This window comes from Cloeon dipterum, chromosome 2, assembly GCF_949628265.1.
Source record: "Cloeon dipterum chromosome 2, ieCloDipt1.1, whole genome shotgun sequence".
Lineage (NCBI taxonomy): Eukaryota > Metazoa > Arthropoda > Insecta > Ephemeroptera > Baetidae > Cloeon > Cloeon dipterum.
The window spans coordinates 33533304-33549504 of NC_088787.1; the positions used below are offsets into that span (position 1 = coordinate 33533304).

The 16201-nt window shown below is 42.6% G+C and overlaps 4 protein-coding genes across 5 annotated transcripts; 3 read left to right on the top strand and 1 right to left on the bottom strand.

Moving 5' to 3' along the window:
• The first annotated feature begins 145 nt into the window (after nucleotides 1–145).
• On the top strand, nucleotides 146–12983 carry LOC135935330 (zinc finger protein OZF-like). Of its 2 annotated transcripts, XM_065477586.1 has the most exons (7): nucleotides 146–268; nucleotides 5162–5352; nucleotides 5771–5830; nucleotides 5911–6005; nucleotides 9561–10554; nucleotides 11248–11866; nucleotides 12873–12983. In XM_065477586.1, the coding sequence occupies exons 5-6, from the start codon at nucleotides 9572–9574 to the stop codon at nucleotides 11834–11836; spliced, it is 1572 nt and encodes a 523-aa protein (XP_065333658.1). In that variant the 5' UTR covers nucleotides 146–268; nucleotides 5162–5352; nucleotides 5771–5830; nucleotides 5911–6005; nucleotides 9561–9571; the 3' UTR covers nucleotides 11837–11866; nucleotides 12873–12983. The 2 variants fall into 2 exon arrangements, with proteins under 2 accessions (XP_065333658.1, XP_065333657.1); XM_065477585.1 differs by lacking the exons at nucleotides 146–268; nucleotides 5162–5352; nucleotides 5771–5830; nucleotides 5911–6005 and having other exon boundaries at nucleotides 9361–10554.
• LOC135935329 (uncharacterized) lies at nucleotides 6012–8858 on the top strand. Its single transcript, XM_065477583.1, has one exon. It carries the CDS (start codon nucleotides 6265–6267, stop codon nucleotides 8695–8697), a length of 2433 nt encoding a protein of 810 aa, XP_065333655.1. The 5' UTR covers nucleotides 6012–6264; the 3' UTR covers nucleotides 8698–8858.
• LOC135937564 (ankyrin repeat domain-containing protein 49-like) lies at nucleotides 12884–13531 on the top strand. Its single transcript, XM_065480721.1, has one exon. The coding sequence runs from the start codon at nucleotides 12884–12886 to the stop codon at nucleotides 13529–13531; it is 648 nt and encodes a 215-aa protein (XP_065336793.1).
• A 543-nt stretch (nucleotides 13532–14074) lies between these two features.
• On the bottom strand, nucleotides 14075–15973 carry LOC135935332 (UDP-xylose and UDP-N-acetylglucosamine transporter-like). The gene is made up of 4 exons (XM_065477589.1): nucleotides 15872–15973; nucleotides 15661–15826; nucleotides 15081–15519; nucleotides 14075–14654 (listed from the first exon to the last, which is right to left on the bottom strand). Exons 1-4 carry the CDS (start codon nucleotides 15876–15878, stop codon nucleotides 14265–14267), a joined length of 1002 nt encoding a protein of 333 aa, XP_065333661.1. The 5' UTR covers nucleotides 15879–15973; the 3' UTR covers nucleotides 14075–14264.
• Nucleotides 15974–16201: the final 228 nt, after the last annotated feature.

Consider the following 16201-nt stretch of genomic DNA (forward strand, 5'->3'; position numbering starts at 1 on the left):
TAGGTGTCAATGGAGCCAATGAGAATGCATGAGAAAAGAGACAGCAGTAACTCCAGCGCGGGGAAAGCTTGTGGCGCGAAGCGCGAATAAAGCTAAAGCAGGCACAAGGCAAAGCCAAAGCACAGATAATAAACAAACGGCAAACGGCAAAGCAAGAGTAGTGAGCGTGGAGCGTGAGCGGTTGTGTGAGTTACACGACCATTACACGCATTACATCATCCTAATTTAATTTGGTTAAATTCTTTGATTGTTCTATCAGCGTGACTGGGTATGTATGTACAGTTATAGTAAATCTGAATGATTCAGATTTGATGAAAGTGTTATGTACATGCGTACATAATGTGTGTAATTTTCGTAATTTTATTACATACATACTCCTATTTTAGAAAAAGTTATACATTTTTCAGAGTCAGTTTGTTTTTTCCGCCCGTTAAAAAATGATGAATTTACAAAGTTAGAAACTAATTTTGTACATAATTATAATGTATGTATGTATTTGCGACGGCAAAAAATACCTCATGCCACACACATTATTGCTGATATAATTATTTATTTACATAACGTTAATATTGTCTTTCAATTTCCTCTGTGACAAAATCTGTAATATGAGATGGAAATATAGATCCGGCATTTAAATTTAAGTAAGAAAATCTTTAATTACAAAAAATAGATGTAAATGTCTGTCAATTCAATGTAGAGTTTAAGTCTTGTTTAGGTTGTCTTATATACAAATTTGATTAGCAGTTAATTTTTACATGAGCCAATTTAGGGAGGTACGCAGCCGCTTTTCTAATGAAATGTTTTAGAGCGTCATTGGATAATATGTCACTCTCATTGTCAGCCTCTTGCATGGCAAGAATAGGGCAGTGCTCAAAGCGAAATGTGGTGAGCTGACTCAGGATCTGTTGTTTTTCAATCAGGGCGGACAACAATGCCAAGTCTTCCTCTTCGAAGTTGTCATTCTTGATGCAAAGCACCTCCAGCATGTATGCCGCCTTTATAACGTTTGAGAGAACTGATCTTCTCCCACTAGAATAAAATAATAAATTATTAGTACACTCACACGGGTCAAATTTATAGTTTTTTTAATACCTTATTGGACTCCATTCTAATTCCTTCAATTTCCCTATGCGCATCATCGGTTTGTTGTCATCAAGAATTTCCATTCCCGACAGGCACAGTTTTTCCAGATTCGGGCAAAGCTTGAAGATTGATCTGAAGTTGAGTTTCAGAGCGTCGGTCACGAAATCATTATTTAAAATCAAGGTGGTCAAATTTTGGCCGTATTTCGTTAAGAGTCGCTTCAAGATTTCTTTCGTTGGGATATTTTGCAAGCTCAAACTTTTGATGTTTGAAAATTGCAGCATCCATTTAACTTCACTTTCGTCCTCAATCAAAAACTCAATCTAAAATAAAAAAGTTGATCTGGTTAGTTTTTATTCTATTAACCGCTATATATGTTCTTTAAGTTTCAAATTTATTGTAAAATGCCAAAATGCCTTACCTTGAGGTGTGTGACGTTTGGAAACATGAAATTTATGTCTGTGCGGTGGCTCGGATAAATGCTTAGGTGTTGCAAACTGTATGTTAGAGAGGGAACTTCGCAAATCGAAAAGGTTGGATTCATTTCTGTGGTGTCCGCATAGTTGTGGAAAATGGCCAGATTTGGGAGGTGCTGGAGAGAAAGGTTCCATAGTCTATTCAGTGACGAATTGTCGTCCGAATAATGTGAGGTGAATAAGAAGGCTCTCAAATTTGCAAAGCTGCTTTTAAAGTTGTCCACGTCATCGAAATCGGCTGCGTCGAAAATGATTTTGACGTCTACGTGCTGCAAATTAGGCAGCGTCTTGCAAATATGCATAAGCTCTAAGCTCTTCGTATTTAATATAATGTCGGTGGTCGACGAGCTTTCTCAGCTTCCCCAGTCGTGCGATTGCTTCCAGTGCTTCATCGCTAATCGGCGTATCAACCTCGTCTTCAGACTCCTCGGCGACTGTCAGACACTGCAAGTTTGTAGCGTGACTTCCAATCAAATTCAAGATCTGTTGGGCAGAAAATTAATTTTTGTCAATTTTAAGTTTGGCATTAAAATACCTTAGTGTAGCTTCGGTCTTTCAAATCACTCTGGCAAAAAGTCATCAGTTCCTGCAGATTGATTGATTTGGTCTCCGAGTCGAGCAAATGCGTTACGAATCTGATCAGCATATCAAACGCTCTTTGTTCACCATTCCTGAATGCACACTTCAAACTTGTCGCCTCTAGCAGAACTTTTTCACGCAGAATGCAGGCTATAAGTAAAAAATGAATTTACATTTTGATTTATTTTTAGTGATATACTTTAACTTACGCATAATCTTAAACTCTGTTTCGTGCGAAAGGTAGAAGTCGAGGTTTTCAACTATTTTCCGAGCTGCAAGTTCAACTGCAGGTTTTTCTTGCAAGAGATTTGTAAGCCTAGTTACTCCCAGATTCAACAGCAGGTTCATCTCATCGGCCATTTTGACAAATTCTATGGACAAAAAATATGTTTCATGTAATTTTGATTAAAAAGATGTTGCGCCCATGTTATCCGTTCTCGGTGTTATTGGTACCCGGGTTTCTGTATTCGAGCTAGTGCGCAACTGCGCACCCTTCCCGGTCCTCGGACAGAAGGAAAAAGCAAAAAAATATACTTTAAATGATTATAGCTACAACTTTTGCTGACTTCTATAACTTTTGCAAAATAATTTGATAGCTTCGTCATAACTGTCAAATAAGAGGACATATAAAGCCTTCTATTACGTTCTATTCCTGGAGAACCCTATACTCCGGCCGTGTTAAATTTTTCAGTCCCAAACCCGGAGATCTCCGGGTTTCGACCGAAACTCCGACCGATCTCCGGTCGAAACCCGGAGAGTGGCAGCCCTACGAAAGAAACTTTCAGCGGAAAATGAGACTAAGCTCGTTGGTCTTTCTGTCATACATGGGTAATTCCCGTAATTCCAAAATCAACCATCCAATTTTTTTTTGCTCATTTTATCCCTGTCCGAGGACCGGGAAGGGCGCGCACTGCACTAGTACGAATGCTGAAACCCGGGTCCCAATAACACCGCGAACGGATAACATGGGCGCACCAGGCCGCACAGGGACCCAGCCCACTCAAGGGCCACTTGCCTCCGCACCGAGGACTGCATTGAAACGCTAGACATTTGTCCCGTGAAGCCAAATCACGCATGCTGGAAAGGTGCAAACCAGCAAGTAGCGAGACGGCGCCAGTGCGCCTCCCAGCCCGTTGAGCAATTTGAGCAATTCGAGTCACTAAACTAACCACTTTTTGCCATTTCTGACATTGGGTAGCCAGTATTAGATCTCCGAACTGCTCAAATACCTCACACATTGCTTTGACACTCCTGAGAGTGCCTTAACAATGCGAGCCAACGGGCTGGTCAAACCTTTTCCCCCCCTGTCCGACAGAGGTGACACTGTTATTCTATAAATTTAATATAAATGCGTGGCCAGTCAAAAATGAAAATAAAAACATTTTTTAAACGTACATTAAACCATTTAAACCAAGGTTGCGTTTGTATGTCATGATTTAGTTACCAAAATTTAATGTTCAAAATGTTTTTATATTGCCTAAAATTTGTAAACAGAAATGAGTGAGAAATATTTGTTTTGCTAACCCAAAATATTTAATTTAAATGTTGCAAGAAAACTGCTCTTTTAAGAATGGAGAAAAAATCTTCCTAAACTCAAAAGTATTAGCCGGTTAAGCCGTTAAGCCCGAACAAACTAATACACTTTAAAAGTTTATTCAGTAGCCAGCCGGCACACTAATAAATTTAATGCTCAGCCGCCGAGCTAAAACTCGGCTGCTGCCGGTCCATCCAGCTGCCTAAAATTAAGCAGCTCAGACCTCTAACAACTAGAATTGTTTAATTATTACCAGTTGGTTGCAAAATGGCTGATGTGTCCTTTCCGTTAAATATTACGCTAAAATAGTGCGGTGTTATTTGCTCTCGAACGGCTATAAACGGAAGGTACTTTACACCAACCTCCGACAGTAGCTTCAGAAAAGCTACAATAACTATATTTTTTCTGACTGTATGTATGAAAATTCATGGAAATATAAAATATAAATAATACATAAGACTTACCTTCTAGAAATCACCTTTTGAGAGATTTAGTGTTGAAATGGCGATACTTGTGGTAGTGCGTCAAGTTTTGGAAGCGCTAGCCAGCAGCGGCGCACTGTTTCTTCCTGTTTTGTGTTAAAGGAATAAAACTCGCAGCTCGCAGGCTATATCGTACCATCAACTGAGAGGATTCCCGAAAAATGAAAATTTTATGTATGAGAGTGCGGGAAATATTCACTCTGTGAGAGTTTATTTCGAACGTTTAGCAATAACTCACTTTCGTCAAAACTATACTAAACAACAAAATATCTTTAACAACAATAAACAATAATATACTACATCATAATATTCGTGTGTATATTTGTTGTTGTAATTGTGAGCAAAAAATGACAGGGCAAACTATTTTAAGCCGAGTTCCTTTAACCCTCGCTGGAGCGCGCTGATTTTTAGCCACATTCGTCTATTTTCTTAATTTCTTCCCCCAAGTCTTTAGTGGAGGAGAAGTGGGGATAAAAAAGATCGGCGCGGCGCGCTACTATCGAGTGGTTGACGAATTTGTTGGAAGGGAGCTAACGTAGGACGTTCCTAAAGAGTGAGCAGCTAGGGAGTTTAATGGGAGCATAGAGACATTAAAAATATGTGAGTTTTTTTATGTCACACACGACGTGTTACTATGGTAGATGACTAGTACAAATGGGGGTGTGGTACAAAAAAGGGGTGTGTTGCGATTTTTTTATCGTGTTTTCTCGGTGAAGGGTTTAACTCTCTTAATAATCTAAAATGTTCTAAAATAATTAGAATTAATGCTGGAAGTAACATAATGACTAATATTTTTTTAAATTAATCCCTAAAGAAAATGCATCAAAATAATTGCTTAAATTTCCACAGCCCAATTGGCTTTGGCTCCATTTCAATTTTTCGCAATTTTTTATTTTTCGTCCTTTACTCGTTTGGCTATTTGTGTATCTGCAATCTCTGCATTAGTCGTACTCTAAAATGTGCACGTGTGTAATCTAAAAGTGTCAAAAACTGTTTCGCGGTTCCAGCAAAGTGGACAGCAACGCCATCTCTTGGATGACGTCACATCTAGTCATCTAACAGCAACGCCCAGTCAGCCCAACGCCTGTTCGACTGCCCGCTCCCTCTTGCATTGTTTACCAAAATAGATCAAATCTCAAATTATTTAGGATTTAGGACAGTATTAAAGTCTGCAACGCTGGAGGTTCTGAAAATAAGGGTAGGTGACACTGTTGAATAGCCGTCTACCAAGTTCACTTAAATTTAGACAATGATATGGTACATATATTATACTGTGTAATATGATAGAAAACAAACAAAACTATCGAAATTGTTGAGCTGTGTTATGATGTATGTAATGTATAACGTCGTCAGAGTATAATCTTGAAGAGTTTGGTTCACTCGCTTACAGCGTTAGTTTTTAAGATGTATGTACATAGCCACAAAGTCGTTGCCAAGTATGATACATATCAAATTACACAAGATTTATAATAATATATCAATACATTTTTACATGAAAGTGTCTATGTATGTTATCATGATATTATGGATTTCAATTTTTTTGTCCATCGTTAAAACTGACACGTTTTGTTCCTTAATCTAGGAGCAATTTGTCATTTTAAATTTTTTGTTTCTAGGAATCTGCATTGGCGAAGTCGCAAGTCTTCAACAAACAAGGAGCTGCTCTTAAAAATAAGGTATAACCACATTCCAATGAATCTCTTTATATTCTGCGTGATACATAGATCTCAAAATAATTCTCAATTTTCGTATCTAGAGCCATTGAAAACTCTTCATGCTCATGGTGAGAAATCCGTAAAAAGTGAGGAGCCAAGCAACTGGTTTGTGTTCGCCAGGCAAAAATCCTACAAGGTAAAACTATTTTCCCTTCTCTCTTCCTGCAAAGCAAAGTTGCAATGAATTTCAAATTTTTTATGATCCACTGCTTGCCAAATTGTAAGGTTGTGTGTTGTACTGGCGTAATTTAATTTGGTGCGTGCCATGAAAGTACATTTTGCTTATCTTGGGACCCGTCTGGACATGAGATCGCGTTCAACATTGCTTACAGGACGGGAGGATGAGTTGCGATCGATGAGCAAACTGCAACTCTAGTGATTATGAATTGCAGAAAATGGACGAGGAATATTCTGATTGCCGAACGTGCACCATGCAGTTGAAGATCTCGAACATGGAGTCGGTGTTCAGGTCTTCAAAATTAGCTGAAATGTACAGGACGGTGTTCGCCGTGAGCGTGGTGCCGGACAAACGTCTGCCTGAGTTCATCTGCGTACCTTGCCTGACCCAAATGAATGTTGCATATGAATTCATCTCCAAGGCGTTGAAAGTGCAACAGACGTACTTGAGTGAAGCTCAGCCGAAGGAAGATAAGAATGCAGCAGAAGTGCCAGAAAATATTTTAGCCGACGACAAATCTTCCAAAGACTCGGAGCCGGCTACTTCCCCCGCGCCGAGACCACAGCTGAAACTGAAGCCGCTGTCGGCGCTGATGAAACCAAGCACCCAGAACTCTGTGCAGACTAATCCGCTCGTTAAGGACATGAGCTACATGTTTTGCGCAAAGTGCAATACCAGGTTTTTATCCAACACCATTGCATTTCGGCAGCATACGAAGCTATGCGGACAGAGTGCCAAACCCAACCAGCTGTTTGTCAAGTTTCACAGCAATGGGGTAGAGAAGCACATTCTAATCAATCAGAACAGGGCGTTACCGATGCCAAAAACCTTGTCAAGTACCGTGAGGTTGGTGTCTGGGAGGTCGCCTTTCGCCACACCGAAACAGAGTTCTCAGCAGCAGACAGCATCCTCAACCGCAGCTCCACTCCAGATGTGCTACCCCGACCCAAACTCACCCTCAGCTTCCACCATGCAGAGTCCGCCCATCCAATCAGTGCCTTCACCCTCCCCGATAGCCACCTCTGCTGTTTTCTCCTCTGCTCCCAGCTCCTCAACCTCTCACACCACCACTTCTTACCTCTTGACTCCCAACACCTCGAGTGCAGCTGCTCCCCTCCTCGTTACTCCATCGGTCGTCGCACCCACCATACCCTGCCCCCCGGCCCCCCAGCCATCAACACTGGTATGGACACCTACCCCATCAGCTACCCCCCGTGTGCCAGTTTCGGTGGTTAGTCCTCTCCGTGCCCCGGCGGTCGCCGCATCAATTTCCACCGTCCGACCACCTTCCGCCACCGTCCCCTCTCAAGCCCCTCCGGCCAATATGAACGACCAGACACTGCCCCAGTCAACGTCCTTGGTGCAGCAGAGGTGGTCTGTCACCCACTCGCCCATCGCTTCCCCTTCTAATGATTCCTCTACCCCGCCACCTGCTCCTCAAGATTCCCCCTCGCCACCTCTACCTGATCCTCAAGGTCCTTCCTCTTCTCCTCCACCTGTTATTCAAGATGTCCGCTCTCTTCAGTTGGATGAGGACGAGGTTGAGGTGCTCAGAGAAGTGCACCGGATAGATGAGGACGAGATTGAGGTGCTCAGCGATGTGCTCCCGTCGCGCCAGGCGATGAAACGGAACGCAAACGGCAACTTCGTAAGCAACGCGGTGAACGTGCTCGCGCTGCGTTCTCTCTGGGTCAACCCCGACCTGACGCACTGCAGCCTGTTTGAGAAAAGACTGAAGACGGAGAGCCTGCTGCGAAGTGCCATGAATCTCCTGTGCGAATGCTCTGAGTGCCGGATTGTTTTTCTCAGTGAGACCGAGTACCTCGACCACTTTGTCTACAACGACGAACTGAAGTCTTACGTGCACTCAGCGTGGGCCTGCCGCGCCTGCAAGGCCAACTTCAGTTCGAAGCAGCTACTCGAGGAGCACTACCTGATCGGGCTGCACGGCAATTTGCGCAATCAGTACACGTGCAGCTTGTGCCCCATTTTCACCAACTTCAACACATGCGTGATGCGTCACGTACTCAAGATCCACTCGCACTGTCCGCACTGCTACACCAATCTGCAGTTGGCCCGTAGCGTCGCTCTGCGGGCCGGCCAAGGGCCCCTGAGGACGAGGAACTGCCTGAATTGCGGCCTGCTCACCAACCGCAGCTCCGAGGTCGCCCTCATGAAGGTGTTCGAGGTGCCGCAGCGTGAAAAACGGATAATTTGCAACTGCTGCTGCTTGGCGTTCACTACCACCGAGGAACTGATCTCTCACTTTGGCAAGGAACACCCTAACATCGAGGTAGATGGCTTGCTGCACTGCGTCGTGGCCTGCGGCAAAAAAGTCTGCGCCGAGACAGACTTGTACAAGAAGCGAGAGGCCGGCCTCTTGAACAAGATCAAACTCGAGCCAGAAGACGAAGTGGAAAAACTAGAAATCGATTCAAAAGTCAAATGGTACTGTTGTTCCTCGTGCCCCGCTAAATTTGCAGTATTCTTGGAACTCTTAAAACACGTCACTGTGAGGCACTCCTCTCCATTTTACAGCTGCAGATGCAACAGGAATTTTATTGACCTAATTGACTCTCAAAGACATGACTGCACAAAAAATGATGGTTTACAATTGAAACTCGTCAAACTGGAGGACCAATCTCGCTGAATACAAACATAGTGATTGTAAAATACGTATGTTTCATTTTATACAGACTTTTGTCTTTCGCTGTCCTCAGTGCCAACTATTCTCGAATTATTTTAGTTCCAGTCTCATCAGCACATTGATGTATATGACACAGTGCCCAATTAGGGTGAAATACACAAATATAACTTTGCTTCTTTAACTGAAATTATTTATGCAGCATCTTCAATACTATATCCATTTTAAAACAGTCATTTTTTATTTAGGCTACAAAACTGACGGAAAATTTGTACCAACACATTTTTTTCAGAAAATTGACCCAATAAGCAAGTTTAATCATAAGTTCACAGTGAAGGAACAGTAATCCAACTGTTGAGGCTTCAAAATGATCTTAATTCAAATATCTAACTGAAATCTTGAACCAAGGGTTTAGCTAATGGGATTCATGTGGACAATACCTAATTTCCGCGATGGCTGTGCTAATTACGACTTATTATCAAATTCTACTTAAAAATCTTCTTGGGCAGCCAATCAATCCTTGGGATAATTGTTCATGATACATGAATAATTTAAGAAATTTTAGTTAATGCTTTATCAACCAGACTTAACAGTTAACAATAACAAAAGGATCAAAGTGCTAAAAAGTTGAGGTTCGGACTTCGGACACGAAAATTAGTTTCGAAAAAAGTGCAAAGCCTTTTTAATTAAAAAGAAGCTTCTTAACATGAAGTAGTTATGGGTATTCTTTCCAATTTATAAGAAAAAAAATCACTGAAGATCCTGAGAACAACAAAAATATTTCATTCCACAGTCTGAAAAGTAGAGTTACAAGTAAGAGCAAAATTTTGTATTTCTGTGACAATTTATGACTGCGTCTTTTATTGCAGAAGTTGCCTCGATGGAAGAAGAGTCTGGCTCGAATCTGTCGGACCTCTGCCGGCTGTGTGGCGCCGCGAGCACGGAGCGAAAAGACCTGCGGAGCGATGAGCTGGCGGCCCAGCTGCAGAACCTGCGCTTCGAGCCGACATGGGATGACGGTCTGCCGTGCGGTGCGTGTCCGGCGTGCGTGCTGAAGCTGGCCGAGGTGCACGATTTCGTGGCGGCCATGAAGCGCACCGACGACCTCCTACGCGCCCTGCTGGCCACCTCCAAGGAGCCGCCGGACTTGTCCTTCCTGGACGCGGGGGACACGCAGTCGCTGTGCCTCGAAGAGCCGGAGCAAGAGCAGCCAGAGTCGACCAAGAAGCGGAAGTCCTCCTCCTGTCCTGGCAGGGAGAGCAAAAAGCCAAAGCGGGAGTCGTCGATCTGCGAGAAGCTGGCCGAGATGAGCAGCAAAATGAAGGAGACGGAGGAGTTGAACGCCAAGTTGAACCTTCCAGGCTCATCCGGCTGCCTGCTGGAGATGATCGGCAAGAACCAGAGCAAGCCGCGCGGCCGCATCCAGCTGGACAGCTCGGAGACGTCGATACGTGTGTGCGAGCAGTGCAACATCATGTTCTCGCGGCCGGAGCTGCTCGAGCAGCACCGCGGCGCCGAGCACCTGGTCTTCCAGTGTCAGGTGTGCGGCGCAAACTTCAACACGGCCCTCATCCTGGCCAGCCACCTCAAGCGCAACGTGCACAGGGTGGCGCTCAAGGACACCAAGTGGACCTGCGCCGAGTGCTTCATGGTGTGCAAGGACAAGGGCTCAATGCTCGAGCATGTCAGGTCGGTGCACACCAACGAACGGCCCTTCCCTTGCCACCTTTGCGAACGCAGGTTCGCCGTCAAGAGGGCCCTCACCCTGCACGTCAGGGAGCACAAGAAGGACTGGTCGCACGTCTGCCGCTTCTGCGGCAAGGGCTTCCTCATCAAGGAGTACTGCGAGATCCACGTCAGAAGGTGAGAGGCTCGTACAAACTAGTTACAAATGCGGAATAAGATAAAATTCTTTGTGTGGTGAACATTTTTTGAATAGATAATTTTAGAAGCTTTTTTGAACTTTTTGGTCGGAAAAAATGTCAAATTTACCTAATTTGACCCTCAGGAATCGATTCGTGTGCTCAAAATTTTCATCAAAGTGGGCCTTTAATTAAATTGCCAAAAATTTCAAAATTGAATTTAAAATTCATTTATGCGCATTTTATCTGAAATTAAATTTGTAGACACTATTCAATGAGAGAAATGGATCGGTGGCTCATTTTTTACGTTGCGGGAAAAATTAAAAATTTCCCACAAGGTTTAGTTCTGGGCTTTGTAAGGTTTTGTGGTTAATCGTAGAACCGAAAAATAAACCTATTCAAAAAGCAGATGAAATTTCCTACATTTAACGTACAGAAATGGTCTTGCCTCAATTTTTGTTAACGGAAAAAAATGTTATTTCAATGAAAATGTAAAAAAATAAACCATAATTTTTAGAACTATTTTCATGTTACAAAAATTGAATTTTTTTGAAACATTATTTCGAACTGTTAATGAGCCCTTATTAATTATTAGAGTTTCCAATTTTATTTATATTTTCCTCTGCACTTCTCAACATGTGCACTTTTAGACATTTTATTTTTTATAATATCTAAATTAATGTATCCTTGACAGGTATCACACGAACGAGCGGCCGTTCCAGTGCGACCGCTGCGAGGCAAAGTACGCGTCCAAGCTGCAGCTGAGCGAGCACATCATCGCAAAGCACGAGGGCGGCCGGCCGGAACAGATTTTCACGTGCCAGGTGTGCAAGAAGAAGTTCAAAGGCTCGACCGGCTTCAAGTACCACGTGCAGACGCACGACGTGCCGCTGGACGAGCGCAAGAAGTTCAAGTGCGAGCTGTGCGACGCGGCGTTCATCCGCAAGCCGGCGCTGATCAAGCACGTGAAGCGCCACAAGGGGGAGCAGGAGATGTTCGAGTGCCGGTTGTGCGGCAAGAAACTGGCCACCGCGCACGGCCTCGAACTGCACCTGGTCGTCCACTCCGGGGAGAAGAACCACGTGTGCGAGTTCTGCGGCAAGGCGTTCGCCGCCGCCGGCACCCTCAAGGTGCACATCCGCTCGCACACCGGCGAGAAGCCCTACCAATGCAAGTTTTGCCCCAAGAAGTTCTCGCAGCGCTCCTCAATCAAGGTGCACATGCGCAACGTGCACCAGTATGAGGACACCGTCGACAAACTCAACATGTATTTGTTGACCTGATTGCATTTCTCTCCTTCTGTGTATTCAGTTGTGAGTGTTTAGAGTGGAATTGTGATTTTTTACAAATTGAAATTGGTGTTTTAAGGGAAAGTAACGCAATAAATGTGTTTCGATGGTACAAATTTTGTTGGTTTGTGGTGAAATATTGTGAAAGGGCAAACCTGTACTGCAGTTTTTAACTGTCAAAAATTGATGAAATGGCAAAAAAATTATACCAAGACTTTAAACTCTCTCATCACTTGAGTCTGGCTAGTATTAATTTCATTCTGTATTTTCGTCAATATACCACTACTTACAAATGTGTTGAAATGACTTGCAAGGCTTGAAAATTAAAATGTTTTTACGTTAGTATTATTTTAAAAGATGATTTTCTTTTCTATATATAAATACAAGTTTTAGTGGTATAGCTCTCAAAATTATCAAGAGTTGCATCAAATTCACACGTATTTATTTTTTAAATTGAAATAATTTCTTTTTTTAATTTAACTTATTTTGCTCTTAATTTATAATTTTTCAATAGTTTGCCTGAACCTTGACTCTTGCTTGAGGTAGACAGAAAATTAAGGAACAGTTGAGGTAATTGAGGACGAGAAATGTGATTTAAGCCAACACCTCAGTGAACAGGAAAAGAATTACATTTATTTCGTACTTCTTGCTGAAAAAATTGGCTAAAAATTACACAAAGTATCATCACAAGAATAAGTGGTAAACATTTTCTGCCCTGTAAACTATTAATAATTAAGTAGATCTATTTTCTTTTTTTAATAATCTATGTAGTTTTTTAGATTTGTAATAGAAAAATAAAATCTGTTTTTCGGCCAACTTAAAAAATAATTTAAAAATTGAATTGACCAATATGAAGGCATTAAAATCTTGAAAAAATTTCGTGCAAAGATTTTTCCTACTCAAAGCGTAAAAAATATTGCTACTGGTTTAAACTTTACTCCCTTAATTTCTCTAAGCAGGGTAGAATTTACATTTAAATTAAATTGATCACGCTCGCTTATAACTTAGGTTATTTTGTTATTGTTTACAGACCAAATTAAAATGTCGGACGCCGGCTCGGACAGTGATGAGTGGCAGGACTTGTCCGACGTGGACGCATCCGAGTATCCAGAGCCACCAGAAGAGGAGATCTTCGATCCAGAAAATTACGCGTTCCGCGACGCCAGTTACACGGAGCCGCGGCCGACGTCGGGCGACCCTGAGGAGGAGTTCCTGTGGGCTGCGCAGGCCGGCGAGATGGACATGGCCGAGGAGCTGCTGCGTACGCGGCCCGAGTTGGTGCGGACGCAGGACGCGGACGGCTACACGCCGCTGCACCGCGCCTGCTACAGCGACCGCGTGGAAATGGTGGACCTGCTGCTGTCGCGCGGCGCGCCCACCGACCTGCCGACCAACGACGGCTGGATGCCGCTGCACTCGGCCTGCAAGTGGGGCAACCACCGGTGCGCCATCAAGCTGCTGATGCACGGCGCGCCCATCAACGCGGCCAGCTCATCTGGCCAGACGGCGCTGCACATCGCCGCCTCGTGCCGCTCGGACAAGGAGTGCCTCAAGCTGCTGCTCTCCTGGCCAGGCCTCGACCCCAGCCTCAAGAACGCCGACGGCGAGACCGCCTACGACAAGGCCCTCATCAACACCAAGAAGCACTACCTCTTCAACGCCGTCAAGAGGTGCACCCAGGAAATTTGAACGGTTGAGCCGATTATTTTTTCTCTTCAATTTTTTCCAATATAATTATGCTCGATTTTTTGATTTTAAGTAAATATTGTTTGAAAATATAATAGCTACAGTTTTTTTTTTGTAATCAGCATAGTCAAAAATTTTGATTAAAATTATATTAAAAAATTAGAGGGTTCAAAATGTAGTTTAAAATAATTTAAAATAATTATTATAAAGTAGGTTTTTCTACGCTCAACGGGAAAATTAATAATTATTAAAATGTTAAAAATTTTATATTTAAAAAAATCTTATAAGACGAGTACCCTATTTTTCTATCTTTTAAACGATGCAGTTTGCGAGAAAATTGATTTAAAACAAGAACCGCCATTGCTTAATTCATTTTTATTTAAATTCCCAATCTCAAAACTCCAACAAATAAATTTGAAAAAAAATAATGGGACATTCATTAGCCTTAACAAATTGCAAATAATGCTGAAAATTATCTAAATTATATATCACGTCGGAAACTACTTACAAAAGCATGGTGACTAGCTTAAATTTAAATCTCAAAGCTAGTTTAAATCTTTTATTTGAAATGACACAGCATTTTTACAAGCAGGTAATCACAACCGCACAATATGAGAAAAATGTCTACCTAAAGAGTTAAGAAAGTCAGTGAAATATTAAAATTCAAGTAATACTGCTTAGACCAAAGTTCGTTTTTGGCTGTTCTTTTAGATGTAAAATAATAAACACAATATTCCTATGACAAACTGAATCCAATGGTACCGCCGAAGATGAGCAAAGTGCCGAGCCAATGGTAAGCAGTGAACGGATTCTGGAAGTACCAAATGGAAAAGACGAGGCTGAGGAACTTCCTCAAGGTCACGACTAGGGTCACGGTGAGCGACGTGCACTCTGTGGTCAGCGCATACACCGAGCTGATGCAGATGAATTGGGACAGCACGTTCAGGGCGAGGTAGACCAGCGTGCAGGGCACGACGACGCCCAGGACCGAGATTGGAGGGCTCTCGACGGCCAGCGTCATGTGCGTGAATATGTTGGAGTAGAGGAAAATGAAGCCGGGTAGCGGCATCAGGTGCGTGTAGAATACGGCCTCCTCCGAGTGCTTTCCGTGCGCTTTGAACAATGTCTGTGATGGACGTAAGAACAAAAATATTTTAAAATAGCTATTATGGAAATCGAGGGTTAATTAAATCAATATTCCATGAAAGAAAAGTAACAAACTAGAGGAACATTTTTAAAAACGAACTAGATTTGCAAAATTCGGTCTTTTTTAAAAACACAGAAAAATTAATTTTTTAGTCTGTTTTTGTGGCAATTTTTAAAAAAGTTGAACATGTATAATTGATTTAAATAAATACCCCAACGGTAGAAAAATAATTAGGTTAATTGAAAACTATTAAAATCAAGTCTTTTTTGTTGGAATAAATAAATTTAATATCCAATTAAATATTAAATGTTGAAAAGGATAAATTTAGCTCTCATAAAAGCATTTTTTCTCTTTAAGTAATTTTAAAATTTTGTTGCCCTTACTTAGACAACACAACTAACTTACCTCCTGGTAAATTCCCATGCGTGCGGAGACAAAAAGTGCAATGACGAGCAGCGCGACGCCTACACACCACCACAGGAACTCTGTGTTCGGGTCGGAGGCGGTTGCCTCCGCCAGCTCAGGGTCAGGGTCATCCATGCCGGTCGACTCCTTGTGCGCAGCTGTGTCTTTGGTGACCACTTTGGCCGACTCGAGGGTGCAAATGACGACTCCGATCGTGATTGTGAGCACGGAGGCCACTTTGTAGTTGGAGTAGGTGCGCTTGAGGATGGTGATCCCCATGACCATGTTGGCGATCAGCGAGCCCGACCGGATGATGATGTGCAGCGGCATCGCGATGTTGAAGTTGAATGCGTAGTTGTTGGACACGTTGGCCACGAAGAAGAAAATCACTAGCAACACGTAGTGCTTTACGTGAATCTGAGGCTTTCTGGTTCCGCATCTATTTTTTTTTTAATTTTGTGTCATCAATTATAAAAAAATGATATTTTTGAGAAAATGACATGAGAAATCTTAGTAAAATCGTTAAATTGTTTTTTTTTTTAATTTTTCAAACGTGATATTAGAGAAGGGAAGACCCAACCTGGCTGACGAGACAAATCCGTGCAGAGCGATGAAAAGGAACTGAGAAAAAGTGGCGAAGATGCCGATTCCCGGGTCCTCCTTGACGAGCAGCTCCAGAAAGTAGACGTTCGAGCAGCAGCCGAGGAACACCAGCCCCATTAATGTCATCGGCCATATTCTGAGGTCTAATTTGACTCTGATTTTAACTGCATTTCCCTAATTTCACGTACCTTTCATATTCCGACCGCGAGGATGATTTTGACGCGAGTGCCAGCACCGACCTAATGCGCGGCCAAGCACCGCACGCGTAGCATTTCCGCTGCCAACCTAGATTCATAATCATTTCCAGCCAAACGCACGGAATTTTGGTACAAAATGGTTTGTTTGTAAATGTCAAATTTTAAAAGAAAATCCAAAAAGGCGGAGGGTGAGTTACCATATAATTTTGGTGAATTGTTTGGAAACTTTAAATTTTGATATAAATAATATTTCATACTTTCTATGAAGCAACGTTAGTGAATTAAAATATCATCTAGAATAATTTCGAGACGTATTTCACG